Raw genomic sequence first — 26,942 nt, forward strand, 5'->3', positions numbered from 1 at the left:
CGCAGCTTTCATGAGAGGTGTGAGATAGATATGAACGTTTGACGATTCAGCAATTTGAAAAAAATGTGCCACAACCCAAGACGAAGAATGGGCAAAATGAGTATGGACCGTAGTGACAATTTTTGCAGTAAACCACGAAAATATACGCTGAAAACCTACACCATAACAAAAACCACTCCGGCAGGGACATTACAGCAGCCCCGCTACGAGAAAAGACTCAACAAAGCGACGGTTACGCAGAAAAATCACCGGCAATGAAACATAAGTGCCAGAAGGAATGTTGGCTTTCTTATTGTGAAAGGCCTGGAATTTTACACACTCCCTGTGACACTCACCTATTCGCACAAATGCAGGTCAGGCTAGCGTTACTACAATAGTATAGTGCCTAGAATATCCTATAGTGCCTAGAATATCCTATCAATAGTATATTCTAGGCACTATAACAATAACTTGCATTTGTCGGGAACGGACGTGGGCAACAGCTCTCTGCTGGCTTTTCCGTGTTGACAGGTAGGTGCACAGCCAGAAATATCGCTTAGCCCGTGAGTGAAGGCCGAAATGAAACTATGCGTTGGAGCCGTGTGAGCACTATTTACTTGGCATCTGCGGAAACGCACAATCAAGTTCTGAGGTGGATTACATTTATTTTTTATTCTTTGTATTATCGCCTGTCGGGACCATGGAGTGCTGTTCATTGAGAGGTGTGCATTAATTGCTTGTTTGTTGTACCCGCTCACTCGGTGCGCGTCGTGGGCAGCGACGTTTCACCAAATATGTTTTGTAACGCTATCGACTAGAGCTGGAGGCGTTTGTCAAAGTTTTAGTGAAGCGGCGGTGGAGGAATGCTAATAGAGTGACGGTTGAAAAAAAAAAGTTGTTGCCGGCGCAAATGGCGAGCGTGTACAAACACCGCGAAGAACCTACGGGCTGCATCCCGTCTCCCCTTTCGTTGCACACGTATGGATTCGTCCATCCCTGTTATCCGAGCCGTTGGACGCCGCTGCTGGCCTGCGGGCAATTGATTTCGAAAGCTGAGTAAAGGTCGCCTCGACAAGAGATGGCTTACATTTCGTTAGGCTCGTTCATGAACCCCGCTTACGCGTGCACAAATTTCTCCAGTACCAGTTGTGCGAGAGGCAGAGTATGCGTTTCTGATCTCAGACTGCTACATTACAAAAACGCCAATGTAACTTGGCGCTTATTTGCGCCGCGAATGCAATTCTGCTCGCGCTGTTATATTATGGCTGCGCCTTTTGATGAACACGTTAATTGTTTCAATGAAATAATTCTTACTTTGAGCGTGTTCTTTGCTCTCGTTGATTTTTCTATCTGCGTTAGGTTAGGGTACCTGCATGCAAGTGTCTCCTTTTTACTGCTCTGTCCGGGCTGCACTTGAAGTAAAAACTTAACTGAATTTGAGATGGTATTTCATACTTGCAATAATGAGCTTGTTGTCTGAAGCTCACGTATGGTTCTGAAATGGCGCTACTGCAGCCACTATGTGCTGTTTGAGTTTTTCTGGATAATAAGCACAGCATGGAAGTGCTGTAACCCGCTTGTTCCAAAGAGCGCACGCTGGTGTATGAGTATGCTGTTTCGTCTTAGTGTTTCAAGTTGTGGGCGCAAAACCGTGGTGAACTGGTTCGCAGTCTGCCTGGTAGGTTTTGCATGGCTTGTGCCCGTTTGAGTATCGGCATACGTACCAGGCTTCATGTAGGGTACTTTGAAGCGCTTGTTCAATAGCGGGTATAAGAATAAATGCTTGAATATTCTCCAGTTGGGATCCTTTTGCAAGAAGCACTGAATGTACATTTCATGGGGTAGCATTCTCAACAGCTCGTAGAGAGTCAATGATGATAAGTGGCACAAATTTTCTAAGTATTCTATTCAAATTAATGTAAAGGGAATGCATACAGAGGTCAGTATTTGCAGTAGGTATTTAGTGTAGAGGTTGAGTGCTGCACAGAATGTGGGTATTAGTTACAATGTTTTATGACAGCCACTTGGAATTTGTCATGCATATTTACTGAAATGATGAATCCGGCGTGATGGCTCAGTGGTTATTGTGTTCTTCAGGTGCTCATGTTATGCCAAGTCGTCAGTTATGTTATGTAAAGCTACGTCAAGTTATCGTCACCACTGCAAAGTAGCGACGATAACTGCAAGCATCACATAACCGTCTCTGCCTCTGTGCAGATTACCCACTGTGCAGCCGTACATCTCACTGGTCATCGCACGTGCCCTGAAGACGGATGGTAGTCTCGAGCAGCGGACCAGGAAGGCGTGGTGGTCGGTGTCACCCGGAAATCCAGCACAGCATCAACGGTTCACTGTGGGCTATAAAAGAAGATTCCTTCCACTGGGACCTCACCTGGCAGTGGTGACCGTAACTGCGAGCATCATTTAACTGTCTCTGCCTTTGTGCAGGTTTGTGCATAATTATGCATCACTCAATGTGACTTTGTTTTCCTTTTATGTCGTCGCTGCTGCTAAGTGGATGGGTTTTTTGTAAAAGTTCTGAGCGTACTATAGCTCGTTGTGCTTGCCGTCTTCCACTCACTGATAGCATCTTTGCAACAAGCTCAGAGTGCAAATTTAATTTTCATCGTGGTGCATGTGCGGGAATAACAGAAGAATCTTTCAATGCTAAGCGCGAAGCCAAAAAGAAAGCATGGAAATGTGACTCTTGTCGAGGCAACCACAAGGGCACAAGTACCACAAAAAATCCGCAGCATGATTCCAACGTGATACTCAGATTACTGCAGACTGAAACGAAGCTCTCTTTTGCCTTTGTCAAAAAAGTCTGATTCATTTGAGTCGCAAATGCAGTTGCTCTCTGATAAGTTTGACGACTTTCAGAACCACCTGACTGTTCAAGAAAAAACTACGAAACAACTAACGAAGCGAGTTGAAGGGCTGAAATCTAACAATGTAGGTAGTGATATAACTCAGCTGAAGCAGGACATAGATGATTTGTAGTGGACGTAGTCCTTTCTAACCCTAGAGCTTCATATATTGACTGAAACCCAGGATGAGGACTTGCTAAGCAAAGTAAATGAGATTGAAGAAAAGCTGCAAGTTAAGGCTATTACACAAGACGACATTACCGCTGTGCATTACCTACACAGAGTTGAACTTAAAAAACATTGCAAACCTTTTCAACATGCACTTTGTAGAAGTTGGTGCCTCAAATGATATTCATGGTACATTATCGTGTGAACAATACATGAATATTCAATGTCCTCAAGCTGTATTTCTCAATCCAACTTGCGCCGAAGAAGTCCTCAGCATAATCATGACGCTGAAGGACAACTGTGCATCAGCCTACGATGATGTGAAAGTTTCCCCCGTGAAAGCTGTAGCCGCACTGATAACTCCTTTCCTTACGCGTATATGCAACTGCATACTTCAAGTAGGTATATTTCCAAACCAAATGAAGCTTGCGCGTGTTCTAGCTATTCATAAAGGTGGTGCTTTTGAAGACTTGAACAGCTATAGACCAATGTCAGTGCTTTCAGCCTTTTCAAAAGTTGCTGAACACATAATGAACAAAAGAATTGTCGATTTCCTCACTCTGCATAACTTGATAGTAAACAAGCAGTTTGTATTCGGAAAGAATAAGGCAACTGAAACTGGTTTAGTTTATATTAAACAGAAAATTCTTGACAACATTAAGAAATGAAAGCTTACTTTGGGTTTATTTCTTGATTTCAGAAAAGCCTTTGATTCTGTCCATCATGATATATTATTAATAAAGCTACCGTTCTATGGAATCCAAGGTACAGCACATGCCCTGATGAAAAACTGTTTAATTTGTAGGGAGCAATACATTACAATAAAGAGCACCGAATCCGATCAAAGCACTATTAAATACGGAGTTCCATAGGGATCCATTCTAGGCCCCATATTATTCTTGATATATATGAGTGATATTATAAACACCCCAGGCTGCTTTGAAACGGTATTACATACAGATGACACTAATGTATTTTTTTCAGGTTGCAATGAAAGCTTCGTTTACAGGGAAGCAAATGAATGGCTTCACTATTTAGACTTTTGGTTAGCCTTTAATAAACTAGACCTAAAGATAAACAAGACGGAATACCTAATTTTCAAGCCTAAAGGTAGCAAAAAAGATAGTTCAAATTGAAGTTCCGGAATAACATTATCAACCAGTCTAAGAAGATTTGCTTTCTAGGTGTTATCTTTCATGAAATGTTTCTCTAGAATTCGCACACAGAAGCTCTCCAAATTGAACTTTCACGTGTTTTTGGCATATTAAACAGGTTGCCAGTGAAGCAACAAACTTACTATGCTCTCTTTCATTCACGTTTAACATATTGCTCCCTGGTATCATCAGACACAACACAAAGAAACCTTGATTAGCTTCACCTCTGCAAATGCACTCAATATGTGGTATTCGAAAATTCCAAAAATAGAACATTGCTTGCCATACTTTAAGGTCTATGACATACTAGAGATCAGTAAGCTGTTCAAATATGTTATTTCTGGAAATCGTGCACCAGTATATGTTACACCGTTCAAATTAGAAAGGTTCAATACAAAAAGAAACACGCTCCACATCTCCTTAGGGAAGATAAAATACAGGTGCCCCGACCTCGCACAAACTATGGTGGTGTGAGATTATGTATGCAAATAGCAAATTTATTGAATCAATATCCAGCCATCTTTGAATTATTACCAATCTACCCATCACTACCTAAAGAAAACACTAGGACATATGTACCTAATGGAATAATAAGTCAAAGAATTTCTTTTGTGTCATGGATGATATTTCGGTGTGTTGTCCGTGTAAATAGTATTCGGGAATCTGTAAACCTTTTTTTCATATGCAGAAGCATGCACACAGTCCTCAGGGTTGTCCATTTGTTTTGTTTTGTGTGCTTGCATACATACTGGTTGTTGTACAATGTACTGTACTGCAAATGTGTTCGAATATGCCTATAGTGGTTGCTACTGCTGTCAGGGGTGGGATGGCCTCATCAGGCAAAAATGCCTTTAGCCTTCTCACCCAGGACAAATTTTGTACATTTTTGTCCCAAATAAACTGTATTACTACTACAACCTGAATGATGCAGGTTCGATCCTGGTCTAGCCAGTCGCGTTTCGATAGAGGCAAAATGCTAGAGGCCTGTATTCTATGCAATGTCAGTGCACGGTAAGAAACCGCAGGTGGCCGAAATTACTACGCAACCTTTCACTACGGCACCTCTCATAGCCTGAGTCACCTTGGGTTTTTGGACCACATAAAACCAAACCAAAACATTGACTAGCTTTCTTGAATGGGATAGCCAGGATATATATGCCTTGTGTTGTAAGCACATTTGTAGAGATGGTGTGGGAATTTTTTTTCAGTTCCTCTTATTTTTTTCCTTCCACTGTACAGGTCAACATGCCCGGATGACTGACTGCAGACAACAGGTCACAAGATTGCTTCTGAGGAAACTATAGTCGGACCACTACTTTCAACATTTATTTTTATGTGGTGCATTCTTATGGTGCATGTATTGCATATTCCTTGCCTGCATAGCTTGGAAATAAACTAAATTGTAAGTATATTGAGCGTCATGTCATTTGTGAAGACCGTGTGGTGACCTTTTTCAACAGTTGCAGACGACTGTCTATAGGCAGTCTACAGACAATGGTCTATTAAGGTTTTTTAGACAGAGCTCTATAGACTGTCTATAGACAAATGTCTACAGCATTGCCAGGCCACATAACTGGAATGTCTATAGAGAGTCTATAGACATATGTCTACTGGACCAGTAGAATTTTGTCTATAGACAGAACTTGGAAGTGTATGGCCTAAGTCTATAGATCATCTATAGACTGCCTATAGACCTGTGTCTATTATCAGTAGACATTTGTCTATAGACGGTCTATGGACAGAAGTCTATAGGAATTTTATGGTCATAAATCTATAAATCTTCTATAGACTGTCTATGAACCTGTGTCTATAGACTGTCTATGGACCTATCTACTTTCAGTAGACGTGTCTATGGACTGTCTATAGACAACAGTCTACTAAAAGTGTAAGGCCATAAATCTATAGACTGTCTATAGACAGGTCTAAAGGATTTGTCAATAGACAGTCTATAGACTTCTTAGACTAAAGTCAATAGACAGTCTATGGACTGTCTAAATTTTTGTAAGGGAATAGAGAAACGTCCTATGGAAAAGTGGGATTATAATAAGTTCGAACTACTCATTAGTACAAAAATAAAGGAGAAGAAAGAGAAAACAACGAAGTAGATGGAATAAGGAAATTGGGGAGGCCATCGAACAACGATGGTTGGCATCACAGGAACACAGAGAAGCAAAGAGGGCGCAGTTATCTGAAAAGGAAATAGACCAAAAATGGGAATCTTATCGATAGAAAGAACGCAAGTGCAGGTCCTCGTTCAGGCTAAAATATAGCAGTCCTCTGATCGCTGCCTGGCTGAAGTTTGCGATGCAACTAAAGGGGGGTCAAGAAAATTCTGGAACCATAAAAACTGGCTGTTTAAAGCAGGAACAGATTCGCAATGCCGAGGGAAAATATTTAGAGGGAGGTGACGCTGTGAACTACGTTGCATTAGTTACAGTTTGAGTCATTTAGGAATGACGATCCGGTAATCGCCCCAAATGAGGGAGCAACACAGGACAGCACAATAGAAAACAGCTTAGAACTGAGCAATCTTAACTGGAAAAAGGCGGAAGCATATATATTCCAAAACGCATGTCCGCCGGGATAGACGAAATTCCAATCAGCTAAATAGTGGACTTCGCCCAAGAGGCAGGGAAACGCTGATATAGGCATTGAAGGCAGTCATTGCAAATTAGCAAATTAAGCGCAGCTGGTAGCAGAGTAAAATGAATTTGATTTATAAATGAAAAGGCGATAAGACGAAAATAATATCCTTCCGACCGATTACGATAGCATGTTATATGCATACTGGCGATGCAGGCGGTGAAATTATAAATGCAGTCATGTGTAGAATGTAATAGAATACTTGGAGAATTTCAGAACCGGTTCAGAAGTGGTAGACGCTAAGATGATAGCCTCTCCGGGCTTACCGAGCGCATAGAAATAGCTAAAGCGGAAAACAGACCTCTGTATTTAGGCTTCCTGGACATAAGCGGTGCATACAACAACGCGAACAGGGAACTCCTGTGGAACATATTAAGGTATCGCTCATGAGGTAATTGATTTTCTACTGAAAATATACCGAGAGAATAAAGTTCAAATAACATGGGAAGGAATTAAGAGTACGACAAGTGTCGAGATAAACAAAGGATTAAGAAAAAGTTGTCCTCTATCACCGCTGATGTTCATACTTTATATGATAAGTATGGGAAGAAGGCTACGAGGAAGTAATCTAGAATATAATCTTTCGTAGAGATTAGGCAGAAATGTCGTTGCGCAACGACTACCGGGTTTAATGAATGCGGACGATATTGTACTGTTAGTAGATAGACAGGAAGATTTGCAAACCTTGGTTAATTGCTGTGGAGAAAAAGGAGACAGTCTAGGTTTCAGTTTTAGCGCAACTAAGTCAGGTGTGATGATTTCAAATGGTGCAACTGATCAGGAGCTTACAATACCCGTCAGAAGTTCTACTTACAATACAAGGCCATGAAATACACTCAGTGGCCAATTACAAATATCTCGAGGTAAGGCTAAACGAAGGGCAGATGTACACGGAAAGCAAAAAGAGTCTCTCATAGGAAAAGAGCGAAGAGATTCTGGGATAATGAAACATAGGGCATTGCTGGGGTACAACAGGTATGAGGTACTGAAAGGTATTTGGAAAGGAATAATGATGCCGGGTCTTATACTTTCGGGAATGAGCTTTTGTGCTTAAAGGCAGAAGGTCAGTCGAGATTAGAAGTAAATCAGAGACTTGTTGGAAGATTAGCACTAGGTGCCCACGGGAAAACCAGAAACGAGGCAACACAGGGGGACGGGGGGCATCGCTCGCAGCACGGGAAGCTCAGATTAAAATAGTGTGGGAATCCGGGTTTCCCGCCGTTGCCTTTGCGCGGCTGTCGCCGGCATCGCGCGTTGCTCTCCTCTTTCCCTTTCTCCCGCCTCAGGCGGCGGAGGGGCGGCTTGCTGACTAATCACCGTCATTCGGCCGCAGCTCCGCCCCGGCTTCCCAAGAGCCTTTGCCATTTGTGCCTTTTGGCGGGAATTCGGGACCCGTTTGGGCAGCCGCGCGACCGTCCGAGCGGGGTCTGGAGAGAGGCTCTTCCGAGACAGCGTAAGGTGCGTACGCTACTGTTCGTCCGGGCCGGCCTTTGCCGTTCGGACCAGTGCATATATATTCGTGCTCGCCAGCGCGGGTGTCGTCGTGTTTGTTCCGTCCTCGTGTTTTTTCCGCGCTGTTTTACCATGGATAACAGTAACCAACTTGCTCAGCTTTCCGTTCTTCTAAATGTCCTCGACCCCTCGCGTCTCGATCCTGTCCAGGGGTCCAGCGACCTCCGACAGGCGCCCCTTGCGTTGACTGCCCACTCTCTCTCGCAGGCGGCCGACACGGAGAGATCACAGCACTGCCGCGGGGACAACCTCCTGCAGCGGCATGCTAGCGGCGCCCATTGGTCGCTGCGAGCTCGTAGCGGAGCCTTGCTCCTGAAGCTCCCCCGGGACGGGGTGACTGTTGAGTCTGTGTATCGCTGGAGGACGGCGTGAATGCACGTGTACTTCGGGAAATTGGAGGCCTATGTCTTTGCGGCGATTCGCTCTGCCCTCTACACAGGTTGAGTGCGCCGCAGCGGTGCCCCAGGATGCGTTTGGTGACGGCTGATTGGGGCCCTTGGCTCGCGCGAAGCCCGAACCTGCGGTGGTTAGTGGCCTGTGCCCACTGAGAAACCCACAAATGACTTCCAACGTGCTAAGTCACTGGCTTTTAAGCATTTGATGGTACATTAGCCGAGCAGATCACCTTGATGATCACGCTTGCGCACCATGTCTGCCACCCCCAGCGGGGCACTCGGCAGCTACGTGTCGGCTCCCTACGGAGTCGTAGCTTCCTTTGATCCTTTTGGTGCGGTTCGTTTGAATAGCCAAACACCGTGGTTGGGCGCGGCCCCCATTGGGGAATATAGCTGCTGTGTCAGTCAGTGCTGCAGGGATGATGTGTGCACGCACAAGCTAATCAGTCAGACCCATAGCTCTATGGTAATAGGCGAGGGACTCAAGGAAATGCCGGGCACTGAGGAGGTCATCATACCCGCTGTATGGCGGCATGGGCAACTTGACCGCGGGGTGAGACACCTTCTGCTTGGCCAAAAGCGCCTCAACAGGCTCTGACCGGGACTGAATCATCTGGGCAGCATTTTTTAGCATCAACTGCGCCCCGGCCTCAGAGGAGGCTTGGGCGGGCCGCACGAACGCCGGAGGCAAGGCTCCGAGTTCGATGAGCGGCGCGTTTCCACAGGAAGCCGGGCCAGCGCCTCATCGTTCCCAGAGCAGAACTGACTGCTAACGGGGCATGGCTGCTGTTGTGCGGGGCTGCCGGTTGTGGCAGTGTCGCACGCACCGCTTTCTCACTGGGCACAAAGCTCGCACAGCGGAGGCATGTGATTGACGGGTGCACCGCAGGGTGCTCCCGATAAAGCTCCAATGGGAGCTGCGTGATCGACGTTGGGGGTTGTATCGCCGTACGCCGTTGGAGAAGAGTGCTTTGTGTTGTAGTCTTCGATGGCATCCGATCATTGTGGAGTGCTACTTCACAAGCTCTGTATAATGGCGATATAACAACACCATACCAGTTTTGTATTTTTAGGTCTTCATTATACACACGCAAATATGATTCATAGGCAATACTGATTGTTGCTTCCCGGGCTGTTATAGGTGCTCAAAATGTGATTCCCTAGAGAACATTTGCTTCTTCGATGCTCAGCAAAAATTCCTGTAGTCGCCATATGTATCAACTGTCACGGATAAAGCAAGAGTGGTAGATTTCGTGTGCAGCTGTACCTTTCGAATACGCGCTTTGTATCACGCTCTCTTATGAGCAGTGGCTCACAATTGTTTTTTTTAGCCTTGGTTCGATTACAGTTAGGCTGTTGCTGCACTGGTTGGAATTAAATGAGATTGAGTAGCTCAGTTGTCTTATAGCTAGAATATGGTTTTCAAATCTTTGGCAGGGAGGCCATATTGCAGCATTTTGTTTAACTTTTGCATAGTTGTGGTGGCCCACTAATTGTGATCATGGCTCTAATTGACAAGTCATATGTACAGTCGCGCCTCAGTTATATGGACACTTTGGTTTCCGAGCAAAATTCTCGCAAAGTGATTCATCCATACTAACGAATCATGAATGAAAAAGTTTTGATACAAAACTTGTCGCCAAGGTCTCCTGCACATAGTGGTGGGCAATGAAGTGGAAGCTAGACAGTGTTGATAGCTCCAAGTACATTAGCCTGGTTACCATTATCTTTAAAAATCGGTCAGTGACATGCTTGAACCTTGCATTTCTTTGACTTTATGCTTGAAAAAATTGGGTTGAGCATGGTTTTTCTATGTAAAATTTCTCACTTTGAGGAGGGGAGACCACCCCCTCATGAATTCATCCCTAGGATACTGTAGTCATAATGTGCATTATACTGAAATCCTACAGTATTTTTTGCACTTCTAGAAGTGTTAGAAATGTCAGTGATATTTCGTTTTTAATTTTGCAGCACCAAGCACTTACAGCATGCCTCCTCACCTATCAAGGCGCAGTTTTCCTGTTCATTGGCCATCACCCTGCAGTGAAAACCTCATCACTTCCGTGGGGATTCTTCTGTTTGCAGCCTTCTGGGTGTTCCGTTTGGAAAATCTAAAGAAGGCACTCTGTCTGCAGCTGACCTTTATTGAGAGTGCTTTTAGATACTTGGCTTAAAATAAATCACGCTTCGATGGTTTTGAGCTCATCAGTTTTTAAAAAGCACTTTGTCTTTCCTTCACAGCTGTCTCTTCTATCTGCCTGTACATGTTTTACTGAAACTGGGGAGCGCTATAATCAAGACAAGGGGACAACACCACATAAGAACACCACAAGAACGCGCGTAAACTTTCAACTGAGTTTATTTTCGAGATGGCGCATATTTATACGCATCTAATCATGGGACACACCAACATAAAAGCGTTAGAGCCAGCCAAGATATCAAAACAATCACCTACACCATGCGAGATATAAGCTATCCTCGCAATTAAGTCATGCATTTCACAAATGACCGGCTAAAACAATTTTTGTTTTTTTGTTAAAACCACAGACGGGTCGCTAACGAACCCAACACCTTCCTTTTCCGAAGCCATGCAGAATGCTTCCCACAATTCTCTTGTGGTCTTGACCAAACGCATCCTGGGGCACCGCTGCGGCGCACTCAACCTGTGCAGAGGGCAGAGCGAATCGCCGCAAAGACATAGGCCTCCAATTTCCCGAAGTACACGTGCATTCACGCCGTCCTCCAGCGATACACAGACTCAACAGTCACCCCGTCCCGGGGGAGCTTCAGGAGCAAGGCTCCGCTACGAGCTCGCAGCGACCAATGGGCGCCGCTAGCATGCCGCTGCAGGAGGTTGTCCCCGCGGCAGTGCTGTGATCTCTCCGTGTCGGCCGCCTGCGAGAGAGAGTGGGCAGTCAACGCAAGGGGCGCCTGTCGGAGGTCGCTGGACCCCTGGACAGGATCGAGACGCGAGGGGTCGAGGACATTTAGAAGAACGGAAAGCTGAGCAAGTTGGTTACTGTTATCCATGGTAAAACAGCGCGGAAAAAACACGAGGACGGAACAAACACGACGACACCCGCGCTGGCGAGCACGAATATATATGCACTGGTCCGAACGCCAGAGAAGCGTTTCGGTGCAGGTGGGCTGGAAACGCTGATTGGTCGATGGGATGCGCTTCTCCGTGACGTTTTTCTGCTTCTCCCTCGTTCTCAACCGGACGTGGGTTCGCCGCGCCTCTCTCGGCCTGTCCCTAGAGTGCCTAGGGAATCGCTAGGGCCGGCTGGCCGGCCGCCGGGCGTGCGTGGTCTGCGGGCATTCTCTTCGTGAGCGTAGGCGGCGGCGCGCGCGTTTCGGAAGCTGTCCAGGTATGGCTTTTTTTTTTTGCGTGGTGCGCTCGTCGGCGCAGCCAGCTGAAATTTCTGTACAGTTCTTGCTTCCACGACATTGCGATGACCCCCAAAAGGCGCTGACCCGCGAGAAATCGCCAGCGACATAAAGGTACGCATTTTATCTCAAATTTCGCTTCATGAAGTGCTGTACCGCTTACCTACATGCCTTGCGCATTCCAGGACCTCGTTTTCTTGCTGCAGGAGCACGTCGTGCTGGTGTTCAAAATTTTGCAACTCCATTACGACGACCCACATAAGGTGCGGTTTGAGGACCGCCGGCGTCGCCATCTGAACCGCCGTCTGACAGCCACGATGAAGCGCTTGTCTGGCGTGCACGTTCTCAATCACGAGGTAAGGGTTGAACAACGTTTTCGCAAGTTTTCTCGTGCAGAACTCGCCAAATTGCGGCGCTTGTAACGTAACTTTTTTTGCAGCATCGTTTCCTGGACCGGGGCATCGACCAGATGTCAAAGATTATCGTCGCGGCCCTCGTCAAGATCTACGGACCAGGGATAGCGTCGGCTTCAAGGGCAAGACCAGGAGAGGTGTACGTCGTGCACCGGTGTCGTCGGTGCGGAGCCAAAGGGCACAAGACGGACCACTGCTGGGCCTACTGCTCACCGCGCCGCCACGCCGCTGCAGGTCGCGGTTGAAGTGCTCCTGCAAACGGCCCTTTTTAGGGCCACCCCATTGTTTCCTGGCAGATCGCGAGCGTCCCGTTTCGTGCCCGTATTCCCTCTCTGTCGAAATCGACGCCAGACATCAAAATCGCGCGGTGTGAGCTAGTAAATCGCTGGTAGAGACAAAAACTCGTGCTTGTATAGACTTACCCATCTCCAGTGCGCCTTTGTTTATTTCCGTAGGCACTACTCGCGCTTTGTAGAAATCGACGCCAGCCGCGAAATTTTACATGTTAGACCTCGCTACAGCATTAGCGCAGCGTGCCTTCGTTTCTTTACGTTCTAACTTTTATGCAGCGCACCTTTGTTTGCTCGTTACTTTTGTTCTTTTCAGTCGTTTCCTGAATCCGTCCAAAGAGCCGGGCTAAATGGATGATTATGGAACCACATGGCGATTGCACTGCATACAGCACGACTTTGGTCCCTGTGTTTTTAAATAAAAACATCAGATGTCGAAGGTCATGGTCGTGTCCGAGGATGGCTTCCACAGCTGGGGCCTAACCATAGGGAGCGCACACGCTTTGTCGTCGTTGCCGAGTGGAGAGGCCCAAGATGGCTGGCATCCTTAATAAAGATCCCTTCTCGGGGCCGCTTTAGTGTTTCCTGGCAGATCACGCGCTTTCCACCCTGTGCACATGCTCTCATTTCCAATTAAAAAGGTCCTTTAATAACAAGATGTTGCATGGTACTTGAACAATAGCGGCTACAATGACAAAGGTGAAGAAGTGCTGGAGTTACACGGAAATAAAAAAGGTTGGGGGTGCCCACATAACAACCTGAAATGGTTTTGGACAGGACTCCTAGTTAATTGCATTTGGAAGAGAAAGACAAGGTTTAATTTTGCAGTGTAAGCTTGCTTCTCTAGAATGAACAGAGAACGTTGCCTCGCACTGTTTGGGCCACCTTCCTTGACCCCATGAAAAAAAAAAGGATGCCTCTGGGAAACTATTTGCGGAATTTCCGCCCCCCCCCCCCCCGCCCCTCGATTCAGAAGGGGAAGGGGGGGGGGGGGGGTGACGGCCTTTTCTTTGTCGGGCTCGGCGCGACGCACGATGGACAAGACGGCGAAAGGAAGGGGGCTGTCAGTGACGCATGTTCCGCGCTCTTCGCTTAGCCAGCGTACAAGTCCCTTCGACAGCCTGAAATGCCTTCGGTGGGCATCGTCACGCATGTCGAAAGGATTGTCATGCACGTGCGACCGCCGATAACATTCCTTGCAAGCTTATTCATTGCCGTGAAAATCGGGCGGTGAGCATTTCTGGTGCGAAGTGAAGGAACTTAGTAAGGTCTGCAAGGAAAGACCTTACGCAACTTTACTGGGGCATAGCCGCCTTTCCGAAATTAACCGTGACAAGTGCCTAGCTGTCTTTGGATTCCAGCGAAGTTGCAGCTGTACCTCCGAATCCTCCTCGCCCGTTCCCACGCGGCTTCGCATGCCATGTGCGGTAAAAAGAACAGTTTGCAGAGTTTAAATGGTTCAAGTATGAAGCTATGCAATGAAGCCAATTACAGACTTCTGTACAACAGCTAGAGGAATTTCAAGAGCATGCTGTGTGATGGTAGTCAAAACTAATGCCGTCAACTATTATTTCGTATTTTTTTGACCAAACAGACATGAAATGTCTGAAGATGAATGTGTACCAAACACATCGGTGCATCAGTTAATTGTGATGCGTGAAAAAAATTGTACTAACATATAAATGCCCATATGTCGTCATAATCAGGAATACTGAAGAATTAAGGAAAATAAAAGGTTTTTTTTTTGTTCAGGCTCACACACCTGCTACAAACATCTTTATACGCGTACGTAACAATTTATGACTCTGTAAGAAGCATTTTGGGTAAAAAGTACAGTATGGCAGAAAGGAGTCTTTAGGAAATGCACTGTGTAGAAATAGCCATACCAATTTCATGTGATCGTTCGATAAATGTAACAAATACCGTGCAAACAAGCTCGCTGCATAGTATAGTTTTTTTGCAAGTTACTGGTTGCAGACCGCTCTGCAGTCACTGGACTGTGATTGTGTAAGTACTGCATGACAGTGCATGGATTGCACAGCAGTTGCTTGTTCATTTCGTTTACCACCATCATTTGTAAGAAGGGGCCATTTCTCATATACATGTGTTTCTCTGCGAGTGTCGTTCTGCGCAGCGAGCGTTCTTTTGTGCCCGCATGTGTGCTTTCGGTGCGGGAGTGCGTCCTTGGCGGCACCCTCCGTTCTGCGAACGGACCGATGGGCGCCCGCTTCGTTAGCTTATTGGTGTGGTCGTTAGGGCCGCGGGAAATGCCGCCGCTGCCAGAAGTACGAACCGGAGAGCCGTGCGGCGTCTCCTTTCAAGTGGACCCATGCACGTGTGCGCGTGAGAGTGTGTGTGTTTGTGTGTGTGCGCGCTTCCGGTGCACTGCAGGTGCGCGGTAGCCTGCAGCGCTTGGAGGCGACTCAGTCAAGTGACAGACGACAAGGAACCCGTGAGAGTGTGTGTGCGATGCTATTTTAGCTTGTAAATAAGTTTTCGTAAATATACCCTTTTGTATTTCCTTCACATGAGAGTTTAATCGTTTCATTTCTTCAGCGCGTATTTGTAACATTAATTTAATCTTAAGCCTCATTTCAAACACAATGAAACAGGACGTGTAACTTTTTGACATGTTCCTTTTTGGCAGCCTCTAAAAATATTTCCGCATGAATGGAATGGGCTAGCTTAATTGTTTTGCAGCAATATAACCACGGGACTGCTGTAACTTGCAACATTTTCAAATTGTGTGAGTATCACTGCATGTGAGGGGTCACAACCATATCCTAGCTGTTTCTTGAAGGTCCCGTTGCTTTGATGGCAATGCTTGGACAACCATGACCATCTTCCGCATTCATGCGCACAGGGTATGCCCATTACGTGCATGCCTTTCTACCTATTAATGCCTTACAATGCAAACAGACAACAAATAAAAGGAAGAGCACAAGTACAGACAGTGTTTGTAGCCCACACTCTTCTTCTTCACGTCAGTAAATATATATGGCACATACCCACGCGGGGGGATTTGCCAAGGTACAGTGGAGATTGCCAATGAAATATTTGCACGGGGGAAAAAAAAAGACGTGAGGCGGCGGCGTAGAAGACTGAATCAGAATAAAAATTGGAAAATTCAATAAAATTTAAGAAATATGAATTACCGAGAATAGAATCAAGCATTTTAGACATGCAACAGAATTTTGTATGCAGCTAACAAGGTTACCGATCAGTCGCACTTATGCGATCATGAAGGTAGCCACAAACACTGCTTAACGGGAATTCCTTGGCGCTCGCACCGAACGAGAGAAGAACTGGAAGAGATAGAGGGAGGCCTAACCTCGAAAGAGGGACCTCCAAATACTGCTTTCCTTGAACTGCGAACCGCCGGCAAGAGACGAGAAAATGACCTATTGTTTCAACTTGCCCACATGAGACACAAAGGTTTGTCGCAGCGAACCCGCATCGGCGCAAGTATAAATTTAAGTGAGGGATTTTGCATCGCAGAAGCGTCACTGACACCTCGCAACGCCTTGATTTACACCACTGGACATTCCATGGGTAATTTAAGTGGTGAAAATCCACGGTATTGAGCAACGGATCACTCAAGCTGGCTGAAATATGTTGGAACCGCTGGAAACGTGAAGTTTCCAACATAATGAGGTGAAGGACAGGAAAGATTACAGGAGCGCTGAGAGCTGACCTTGCCAATAAATCAGCCACCTCGTTAAAATAAACACCCGAATAGGCAGGTACTCACACCAAGTGGATCTCACGCACTGTGCACGGAACATAAAACCTAAGCGACCAATTCAATAACGATTTTCCGGAATTTTGGAGACTAGAACTGAAAGGCAGTCTGCAAGAATGAGAACTCAAGCTACATGCCTGGGAATTAAGAGAAGAGCCAAAATAACCAAAAAATCTACGAAGAATATAGGAGTATAATCAGGGATACAAACAGAATAGCTCCAAGCCAGATCCTGCGAATATATCCCAATTGTAATGTTTAGTAGCTTCTTCTGAATTTAAAAGTAATGCTACTACTTTGAACTTTAAACTTTGGGGGTTCGAATAATAGCTGATAAATCACAGGGGGACAAAAACTGAATAACGGTAACAGAAACTTTGGCTATATTCAAGAAACATTACAAATGTCTTCCTTCGACGACTCTTCTTCCCGCACTGCCCCGTCCACCCGTTTTCTTCAGCAACTCGTTGCAAGGAGATCAGATCAACTTGAAGCGGAGCTAACAAATTCTGCGTGAACCTAACTTGCGGAAGCTGATAGCGTGGCCAATGCCTCCCATGCCTACTACGGATGGAATCAATACAAAGTCGAAGAAAAAGTATACCGCAGCACACATGATTGGAAGTGAAAGACGAATTTTGTTGATGTTGTTAGCCTATCAAAAGATGGCACATACCTACACTGGGCGATCAGCCAAGAATCCGGTGGCTATTCACCTGTACTCAGTTAAAAAAAAGAAAGCCGCGCGGGAACGCAATACTGGTGGATGTGCTGAATTTCAGGAACAAACGTATCGTGCAACAAGTAACAAAAATATTCGTGAATCAGATTTTACATTGCATAATGAACCATGACTGCACCAAAGCAATGAGATATAAGTGAAGCATTTCGTTGCTTTCGTGACAGAAATGAGTTATGAGGTTTGTTGAATAAAAAAAAGTGATTTTTGATGGCAGCCAGCATGAGCCATTTAAAGTTATAGCTCAACATTAGTCACATCTGATATAGATGACACGCATGCTTTGAAAACAAGATAATGTTTTTCTTTTTTTTTTATGAGAAATGCACAGGCAGTTTCAAGGCTTGCTTCACAATTTCATTTCTGGCGTATACACAAAGGCATGCCTATAAATTTTTCGTGTGTTACACCAGAACCAACACTACTTAAGTTGGTAAATCATGTTCATTACCTGGGTGTCATTAATAGCAAACATATACTAATGCTGCTAATCCTATAGAAGAACAAACAGCGGTTTTATGAAGACGTTAAATAATACGTGACACTGCATGTGTCCATCAGGCAATGAACTGTGAGGCAGTTTCAGTTTCTCTTCTCTTATTTTCAGTTTCGGTTGTCTTACTTTCAGTTTCGCTTCTTCAGAGTTTCAGTCACATGCATGTCTCTTGACACCACGTATACGTGACGCAAGAAAAGTAGAGGGGGGGGGGGGGTTCGGCGGAAACTTGGCGTCATCATGACATCGGTCGCTCCGGTGTGTCGTTCGATCTTGCATCTACAATACAACAACGTGTCGACGAGGTAAACAGTTACTATGAGTTGCACGGGATCTTACGCCCCCTCGTACATTCCTGGAAACACCGGGCCAGTCACCAGTACCATGGAACCAGTGGAAGGCACTGTTTCTACCTACTTAGAGGCGTCTGGCCTGAGTTTGCTGCAACCCGGCGCAAAGCCATGCCTTTGCAGTCGCGCGGCGTCGAAGGTCAGCGTCGTTCCGCAATTAACGCCTCCTGCCACGAGCGCAAAATGAAGGAGCAGGGACCTAAATTAATGGCGATTTCCACTGGTCGTGCTGGAGCAGCTTTTCTTGCTCCGCGACGACGAATTCGAGTTCAACTGGTCGACCTGGACCGACCGCGCGAATTCCGCTGGTCGATTGGAGCAACTCCGTTCCAACGGAGCTCACAAGGTTGATACGCCGACCAGTGGCGGATCTGCTCCGAGGCGGTTTGGGGCGCTCTTTTGCGATTCGAGCGCCTCACTTCAGATCCACCAGTGGAATTCGCCATAAGTGAAGTTACGAAAGGCGAAGATACGTTTCAAACCGCGCTCAGCACTTGCAACCGTCTGTCCTCAGCCACGACGGAACGCTACCGCGGTTCAAGATATGTTTACAGAACCCTGGCGAGCCTGTCAGCTGCAGGTTTACATTGCTCAGTTACGCGAACCTGCGTAGAACTGCGACTTCGACAATTCCGTGAACACTGTTGTTCGTGATCAGCTCGTTTCTGGCGTTGCGTCGGACAACTTCATAGGATGAAATTGTTGCTCGAAGGTGCAGGGCGAACCGGGAAAAGGCGATTAATCGCTTGTACGAAGAGGCACTTTTTTTATTAAATTCAGTGGTCACTTTGGCGATGTAAAGTGCGCGAGGCGAAAGCCTTTCTGCGCCCACTGTGGCTGCTTCTTTTAATTTTTATTTAATTATTTTTAATTTTTCGCTTCTGAAACTGCATTGTCACATAAGTTAATTTTTCCTTTTTATTTTTGTTTCTTTAAAATTGTTATTTATTTTTATTTTTAACGTTTCGTTTTGAGCTATTAATTTACTTCACAAATTAATGTGTAATTACAAACTAATGCGCAATTTCTAATCACCAATTACTTCTTAATTGCTAAGACTATATGGGTTATATCAATTATTATACCATTGATGACGTCATAGTGTGACAGATTTCGCGGACGGATGGATAACGAGAGCCATTAAAGGCTTTCGCTTTAAATGTTTGCATGAAGTCGCCTATAGGCAGCTATTGGCTCTAGATTGCAGTTATTCGTTTCGGGCCCCTGATTATACACCTATATTCGCTGTTCATTTTCTAGGGGTTCAGTTGGCCCTATAGATAAGGTCTCTTGCATCGTTACTGATGTCATTATACTTGCTGACAGCCTTTCTGTCCTGACTCACTCGAAGGCTCGAAGGACGCTCTTCTGGGCCATTCTCTAAGATTTTTCATTCCACTACATGTTAAAGAAATGCGCTTTCACTGGATACCTGGACACAGCGGCATTGATGCTAACAAGACGGCCGATTTTTTAAACAAAATCTGCGCTTTGTGGGCCTGTGGTACCATTTACTCTAAACACTGTGCATTGACAACAGCCATGGGTACAAGGATGGCCCACACCTACGTCAACATCTTCATGCATAGTAATAAGTCTAAATTTTTGAAAGATTGTCCCATTAAGCCCACCCTATACAAACGCTACTTGGATGACATCTTTTTAATTTGGACTGACACACCTCGTCCACCCCAACATATCTTTCACTTACACGTGCGCCCACACCACAATTAACTTCCTAGATGTTGAGATTTTGGTAAACGAAAGCTCACTCACCACCAGTGTATATAGAAAACCGACGGACCGTCAACAATACGTACACTTCCAAAGCTGCCATCCTCGTCACTCTAAAACAAGCATCCCATACTCTCAGGCACATCGATCTAAAGGAATATGTTCCCAAGATGAAGACTTCGTAAAAAATTCCAAACGCATGCAAGAAGTCCTCATTAAGCAGCGATACCCGTCGCCATTGCCGACGATGCCATTCAAAGGACATCTAAACCCAACCGAGAGCAAATACTGGAGTGACGTTGATACAGCGAGCAAACAGACCATCAGGCAAATCTCGTACTTCCCTTCACCAGTAACCCAGCCGCCTAACGTACGTAAACAAAATCTTCAAAAAAACATTTCAACATTCTCAAACAAAGCGAGCTAGCGCCTCGCCAAAATTTTCACTGCTCTCCCTCATGCAGTCTACAGACGACCGAAAAACATTCGAAACATCCTAATACACTCAGTCACATAAAGAGCCGGTTTTGGGGTGTCGACCTTGTGGAAAAAGTAGATTCCAGGTCTGCAAACACATTACAAACATCAAGCTGTGAAATAAGCACAGCTTCAGGATTCAAATGGAAAGTTAATGACAACTCTGATTGGGATTTCTGCAACGTAATATACCTCCTAGGATGCAGTGTGTGCAGTACGCAGTACATTGGGCAGGCCGTTAACTTTATACGAATTCGCTTTAATAACCACCGCGCGCATATTTTATCCCTACCTCCCCTTGTTAAAACACATATATTAATGAGAAAAACGACCCATTTGATGCAATTAAGTTAACAGTCCTACAGGGTGGGTTCCACAACAAAGAGATCTCGAGCAACGCGAGTCGTACTTTATTTACAAATTTGTAACAATTGCTCACGGCATTAATGAAAGTCCGGGTTTATTGACCTCCATCGCCCCTTTCAGAGCCAGTGCTGACCTTAGGAGTGCCGGCGCGTCAAACCTCGGTCGTTTGCCGCCAGCGGCATCTTTTTCAAGCTTCGCTGCCCGTCCGCTTACACAAAGCTCATAATTCATCCCCCACCCCTGTCTTCCCAGTTCGACGTACCGCCTTGTCGAGCGGGGTGCAATTGAAGGACCAAGAACCCTTGATGGGCACAAAAGAAAAATACTAGAAAAAGGAGAAAGAAATAAAGAGAAAAAGAAAAACGCTTTGTCCCCTGCCGCCCAGCGAGCTTGCGCGGGAGGCCAGCTCGGGGGAAAAAAGGAATAACGAGGGGAGGGAGGGCATCCGGGCCCTCAAAGCAACAATGACAGACTTTGGCGGAGTCCCGGAGCAGATAAGAATCATAGATGCATGTGCTGCCCGTGCCGCCGGCCAAAACGAGCAAACAAATAAACAATAAATTCAGACAGGGCAGGAGACGTTCCAGGAGCGTCTTCGGTACGAATAGTGAAGGCGGAATCAGCGGCGCAGTTAGCTTAACTACACACACGTGCACTGTACATGAAACACACACACAAAAGAAAAAGAAAAAGAAAAAGGCGGCAAAACATACGAGTTCGCGAAAGTGTCCTGTGGGGGGGGGGGTAAAGGTGAATGGCAGGAGCATTTAATCAAGGGTTCTTGGTTCTTCAATTGCACCCCGCTCGACAAGGTGGTACGTCGAACTGGGAAGACAGGGGTGGGGATGAATTAAGAGCTTTGTGTAAGCGGACGGGCAGCGAAGCTTGAAAAAGATGCCGGCAAACGACCGAGGTTTGACGCGCCGGCACTCCTAAGGTCAGCACTGGCTCTGAAAGGGGCGATGGAGGTCAATAAACCCGGACTTTCATTAATGCCGTGAGCAATTGTTACAAATTTGTAAATAAAGTACGACTCCCGTTGCTCTCTTTGTTGTGGAACCCACCCTGTAGGACTGTGAACTTAATTGCATCAAATGGGTCGTTTTTCTCATTAATATATGTGTTCTGACAAAGGGATGATGGGTAGGAATAAGATATTTACTTATGCAAGAGTGACTAGCTATGCGCAAAAATTTCCGTGTTTCAATTTTCAAAACTGCGAACTTTGACCGCAGCGTCCCGGACAAATAATTCCAACTCCCGACCGCTTTTTTAAATTCATTCTAAACGGGGTACGTGTTTACTGGTACCTGCAGTGGTCGGCTGCGCAACTATATATATAAGCTATCGCGTGCAGCTGTCATATTATAAAAGAAAATCCGCACAAAACAAAAATTACGCAGCAACGGGCTGTGGCGAATGATTGCGCGCAATATTTTTTCGCGGGTTAGTGAAACGAACAGTTTTGTTTTAAATCACGAGAGTTGTATCAAAAGCCTTTATATGTCGTCATTAATTACGATAGGTACGACGACACAGTGAATAGGAGTTTATATAGACTGTCGTCCTTCAAAGACCCAATGCTTTTCTCCTCCAAAACGTCGTGTAGAACAAAACCGGACCGCCAAATTTTGACACGGTTGTACGAAATTTCTGCACTAACGAAAGCTATGAGTGTAGTCTCCTGCATGTAGAGAATGTAGAATACAAGGAAAAATTATAATATGTATGCTCTAGGTCAGGTGCATAGTCTTACAGCACTCGATTGTAAATGCAGGCACTCGACGGAACGCTGATAGACGGGCGTGGTCACCTGTAGGCGCATTTGCGTGGCTTTGCATGGATAGTACGTGTTTAACCTCTCAGGTCTGCAAAAGCTGTATCGGGTCCGCCAGGCAGTGGCGATTATAATAAATGCACAACGAAGCGCGCCGTTCGAGCGCACTAAAATAATACACCAGCAGTTCAAGGATATCATATATAATAAAAATATAGAAACGCGCATGCAGTGTGTGAAAGCGCGGCGCATCAGGTGCGCTTTTTGAACCCGCGCGCGCTGTCAAAAACGTGGGGAATTCCGAGAAAAACCTAGGGAAAATATGTCTCTTCCCAACCGGACACGACGTCATTAAAAGTCACGTGGCCATGACGTCACGTGACGTTTTAGACGTGACGTCACATTTTGTTTGACCAATCAGCGTTTCCAGCCCGCCTGCACCGAAACGCTTGTCGCGCGGCTGCCCAAACGGGTCCCGAATTCCCGCCAAAAGGCACAAATGGCAAAGGCTCTTGGGAAGCCGGGGCGGAGCTGCGGCCGAATGACGGTGATTAGTCAGCAAGCCGCCCCTCCGCCGCCTGAGGCGGGAGAAAGGGAAAGAGGAGAGCAACGCGCGATGCCGGCGACAGCCGCGCAAAGGCAACGGCGGGAAACCCGGATTCCCACACTATTTTACTCTGAGCTTCCCGTGCTGCGAGCGATGCCCCCCGTCCCCCTGTGTTGCCTCGTTTCTGGTTTTCCCGTGGGCACGTAGTGCTAATCTTCCAACAAGTCTCTGATTTACTTCTAATCTCGACTGACCTTCTGCCTTTAAGCACAAAAGCTCATTCCCGAAAGTATAAGACCCGACATCATTATTCCTTTCCAAATACCTTTCAGTACCTCATACCTGTTGTACCCCAGCTATGCCCTATGTTTCATTATCCCGGAATCTTTTCACTTTCACTTTCACTTTGTTTATTTCGCTTTTTGTCATTACAGAAAGCGTGGGTGACGAAATAAAAGCGGTTCACAATAACCGCTTGACGGGCTTCGTCACCCGAAAAAGTCGACGATGACAGCAGCGGCAGTTCTTGCGGCATACAAATAACAATTCACATCTCAAACAAAACAGATTGTGCTATAATGCAGGTAGGCGGTTAGATATATTAAACAATGACAAGGAAAGAAAAAACGGTCGACATATGTATTTCAGTACTAATACAACCTAATCAATAAAAGTTTCACGAAGTGGACGAAAAGACATTGTGTTTATATTGTTATAACGAGAAGATTGAAGAAGGAAACCAGCGCAAAAGACGAAGAGACAGGAACAAGGAATATTACTTGAGGAGAAGAAGAAGAAGAACACAGGACACCGCTGGACTAACGACTGTATTTATTCGAGAAACGATCACATTTATACCCTTCAGTTATCAAGCAAGCTTGCGCACACATGACAGATTAACAAGACAAGGTAAATAGCAGCATCACATACAACCGCGTGAGTTCATAAATCTAATTTCTTTATCAAATAGGCTAACCGTCGTGTCACTTACACATAGATGTCTTTGATTAACGATATGGTATGCATCTAGAATTTCACGTTGGCTCTTAGTTTTACCGCGTCCAAAAATCGTAGTCTTCTTGAAGAGCGGAATGCATTTGTGCTTTCTGCAATGTTTTGGCAAATTCGCCCCGTCATCTGTGGAAAGCAATCTTTCATGTTCTCTGAGCCGGGTGTTAAGACAGTGGCCAGTCTGCCCGATGTACACATTCCCGCAGGATAAAGGTAAGCAGTACACTACCTGGGTGGCACAGGTGACATATTTGAATTCATGCTTGATCGTGCACTGTGAAGTTGTACTTTTCCTTTCGTCAATCCTTCTGCACAAACTGGCCAGTTTTCGCGGGGCTGAGAAGACTACATCAACACCGTGCCTACTTGCGACCTTCTTTATATTGTGTGAAAGTGCGTGCAAGTAAGGCATCACTTCACACTTGCTTTTGTCCTTCCTTCCTTCTGTCAATTTAGGTTTGGCTTTCATTTTTTTGAGAAGCTTTTCAGAGACACCTTTCCTAACATGCGTAGGAAAGCCTGCTTCTATTAGTCTCTTCTGTTGTTGCAGAAAGCTTTCTTGTACTGTATGGAAGCAGCTTTTCTCCAGCGCGTTACTGAGGCATAGGGTTGCAATAGCCCTCTTGGTAAGTTTGGAGTGGCAGGAGCTGTAAGGGAGTAAGATTTTCTTAGTTCGTGGGGCATAGGTCCAGCAAAGGTGGTTATTGCACTTAAAAGTTAAAACAAGGTCTAAAAATCTAATACGATTGTCGTCCGGTAACTCATGGGTAAACGTCAATGAACTAGAGCACGAAATAAAGCGATCTAAAACACTAGCCACCACATCCTGCAGATTGTCATTAGGTAAAACTTTCAAAAGTACTAAAAAATCATCAACATAGCGGAACACCTTTGCCACATGGTTCATGTCCAGTTTTTCTTTCAGTAAGGAGTCAAACTTAGACAGGTAGATGTGGGTTAAGATTGGCGCCACACAACACCCAATACAAACTCCTTTTTTCTGGACGTACACTTCACCATTAAAATCAATCATTGTAGAGGACAGGTAGGTCGTGAGAAGTTCTAAAAAACCTTCAACTGAGCAACCACAGCAGTTCCGGAACTGAACCGTGCCGGATTCTTCTATTAGGTCGCGCACTGCCTGCAGCATCTGTTCATGGGGCACTGAGTAGTACAGCTCCTGGATGTCTATGGACACACCTGTATTGGCTCCGTGATCACCTCCCTTGAGCGCCGCTGTCAAATCCTGGGAACTCCCGACAGAGAATGGGTCAAGGGGCTCCAGAGTGGAAAGCTTGGATTTAAGGAACTGTCCGATCACTTTTTGCCAAGATCCTCGTTCCGTGATTACAGTCCTCAGTGGGCAATCAATTTTGTGGGTTTTAGCAGTGAAAAAGACGTGCAGTCTATCACCTTTTCACGAATTCACGGCTTTTTCAAGCCTGTCAAAGTTGAGATCGTGGAGAAGCTTCAGGACATCAGATTTGGCTCTTGTCGGTCTTTTCTTGGACTTCATGAAATTTTTGTTGATCGCATCCAAAGCTTTTTCATTGAAGGCATCTTTTGATAAAACAACGAAGCTTCCTTCCTTGTCGGACTGAAGTAAAGTCAAACCTTCAGCCCGAAAGTGGTCCACAATAGGCTGCAAGATGTTTCTTTTTGGTCCTTCTTTCTTGTTATTGTGCGTGGCCCTCAGAAGGCAATCAACTCCTTCGGAGATGCATCTTGTCCTCTCCTGCGATGGTGCTCTGTCAGCGATGTGGCGTATGGTGTCTAAGAGCTCATGACCAGCCACACGTGGTTCTATGCAGTACTTCGGTCCTTTACGGAGAATTTCGTCATAGGCACGTGGAATTGTCTTTCCTTGTAAGTATGTGACAGCGCTGTTATGCATCGGAGGCTTGTTCCTTCTCGGTAGATGCGGCCGTACTTGATTCCACCACCATTCTGTGACTTGGGCGGCTAATAGTTGGTGTTCCTGCAGACGTTTGAGGTTCATCTGCCCACTATTTCTGCATGTGCAGCATAACACCATCCAGTCTTGTAAAAGACGAACCTGTCTCCAATACTCCGATTTTAAAATCCTGCAAATACGTTTCCAATGTCCGATTGACGGCTCTACCAAACCAAATAGGCCTGCTACCTCTGGAGGGGCCACCACTTGCGTAAGTGCCATCGCCTTCGTTACGTGCAAAGCACGTGAAATGACCTACCGTTTGAAAAATGACTGCCCCCCTCCAGAGGTAGCAGGCCTATTTGGTTTGGCAGAGCCGTCAATCGGACATTGGAAACGTATTTGCAGGATTTTAAAATCGGAGTATTGGAGACAGGTTCGTCTTTTACAAGACTGGATGGTGTTATGCTGCACATGCAGAAATAGTGGGCAGATGAACCTCAAACGTCTGCAGGAACACCAACTATTAGCCGCCCAAGTCACAGAATGGTGGTGGAATCAAGTACGGCCGCATCTACCGAGAAGGAACAAGCCTCCGATGCATAACAGCGCTGTCACATACTTACAAGGAAAGACAATTCCACGTGCCTATGACGAAATTCTCCGTAAAGGACCGAAGTACTGCATAGAACCACGTGTGGCTGGTCATGAGCTCTTAGACACCATACGCCACATCGCTTACAGAGCACCATCGCAGGAGAGGACAAGATGCATCTCCGAAGGAGTTGATTGCCTTCTGAGGGCCACGCACAATAACAAGAAAGAAGGACCAAAAAGAAACATCTTGCAGCCTATTGTGGACCACTTTCGGGCTGAAGGTTTGACTTTACTTCAGTCCGACAAGGAAGGAAGCTTCGTTGTTTTATCAAAAGATGCCTTCAATGAAAAAGCTTTGGATGCGATCAACAAAAATTTCATGAAGTCCAAGAAAAGACCGACAA

At 45.8% G+C, this 26,942-nt stretch overlaps 1 protein-coding gene and 1 long non-coding RNA gene across 6 annotated transcripts; both read left to right on the forward strand.

Annotated features, from left to right (window-relative positions):
* Positions 1 to 973: 973 nt before the first annotated feature.
* Positions 974 to 5,577, forward strand: LOC144108442 (uncharacterized). The gene is made up of 2 exons (XR_013309485.1): positions 974 to 2,427; positions 5,408 to 5,577. It is a non-coding gene; the product is annotated as an uncharacterized LOC144108442 (long non-coding RNA).
* Positions 5,578 to 11,839: 6,262 nt separating this feature from the next.
* On the forward strand, positions 11,840 to 13,252 carry LOC144108450 (uncharacterized). 5 transcript variants are annotated; one of them, XM_077641695.1, is made up of 4 exons: positions 11,840 to 12,086; positions 12,149 to 12,219; positions 12,291 to 12,461; positions 12,545 to 13,252. In XM_077641695.1, exons 3-4 carry the CDS (start codon positions 12,423 to 12,425, stop codon positions 12,761 to 12,763), a joined length of 258 nt encoding a protein of 85 aa, XP_077497821.1. In that variant the 5' UTR covers positions 11,840 to 12,086; positions 12,149 to 12,219; positions 12,291 to 12,422; the 3' UTR covers positions 12,764 to 13,252. The 5 variants fall into 5 exon arrangements, with proteins under 5 accessions (XP_077497821.1, XP_077497827.1, XP_077497818.1 ...); XM_077641701.1 differs by having other exon boundaries at positions 12,312 to 12,461; XM_077641692.1 differs by having other exon boundaries at positions 11,840 to 12,219.
* The last annotated feature ends 13,690 nt before the right edge of the window (positions 13,253 to 26,942 follow it).

Source organism: Amblyomma americanum, chromosome 1 (assembly GCF_052857255.1).
Source record: "Amblyomma americanum isolate KBUSLIRL-KWMA chromosome 1, ASM5285725v1, whole genome shotgun sequence".
In the NCBI taxonomy this organism is placed as follows: domain Eukaryota; kingdom Metazoa; phylum Arthropoda; class Arachnida; order Ixodida; family Ixodidae; genus Amblyomma; species Amblyomma americanum.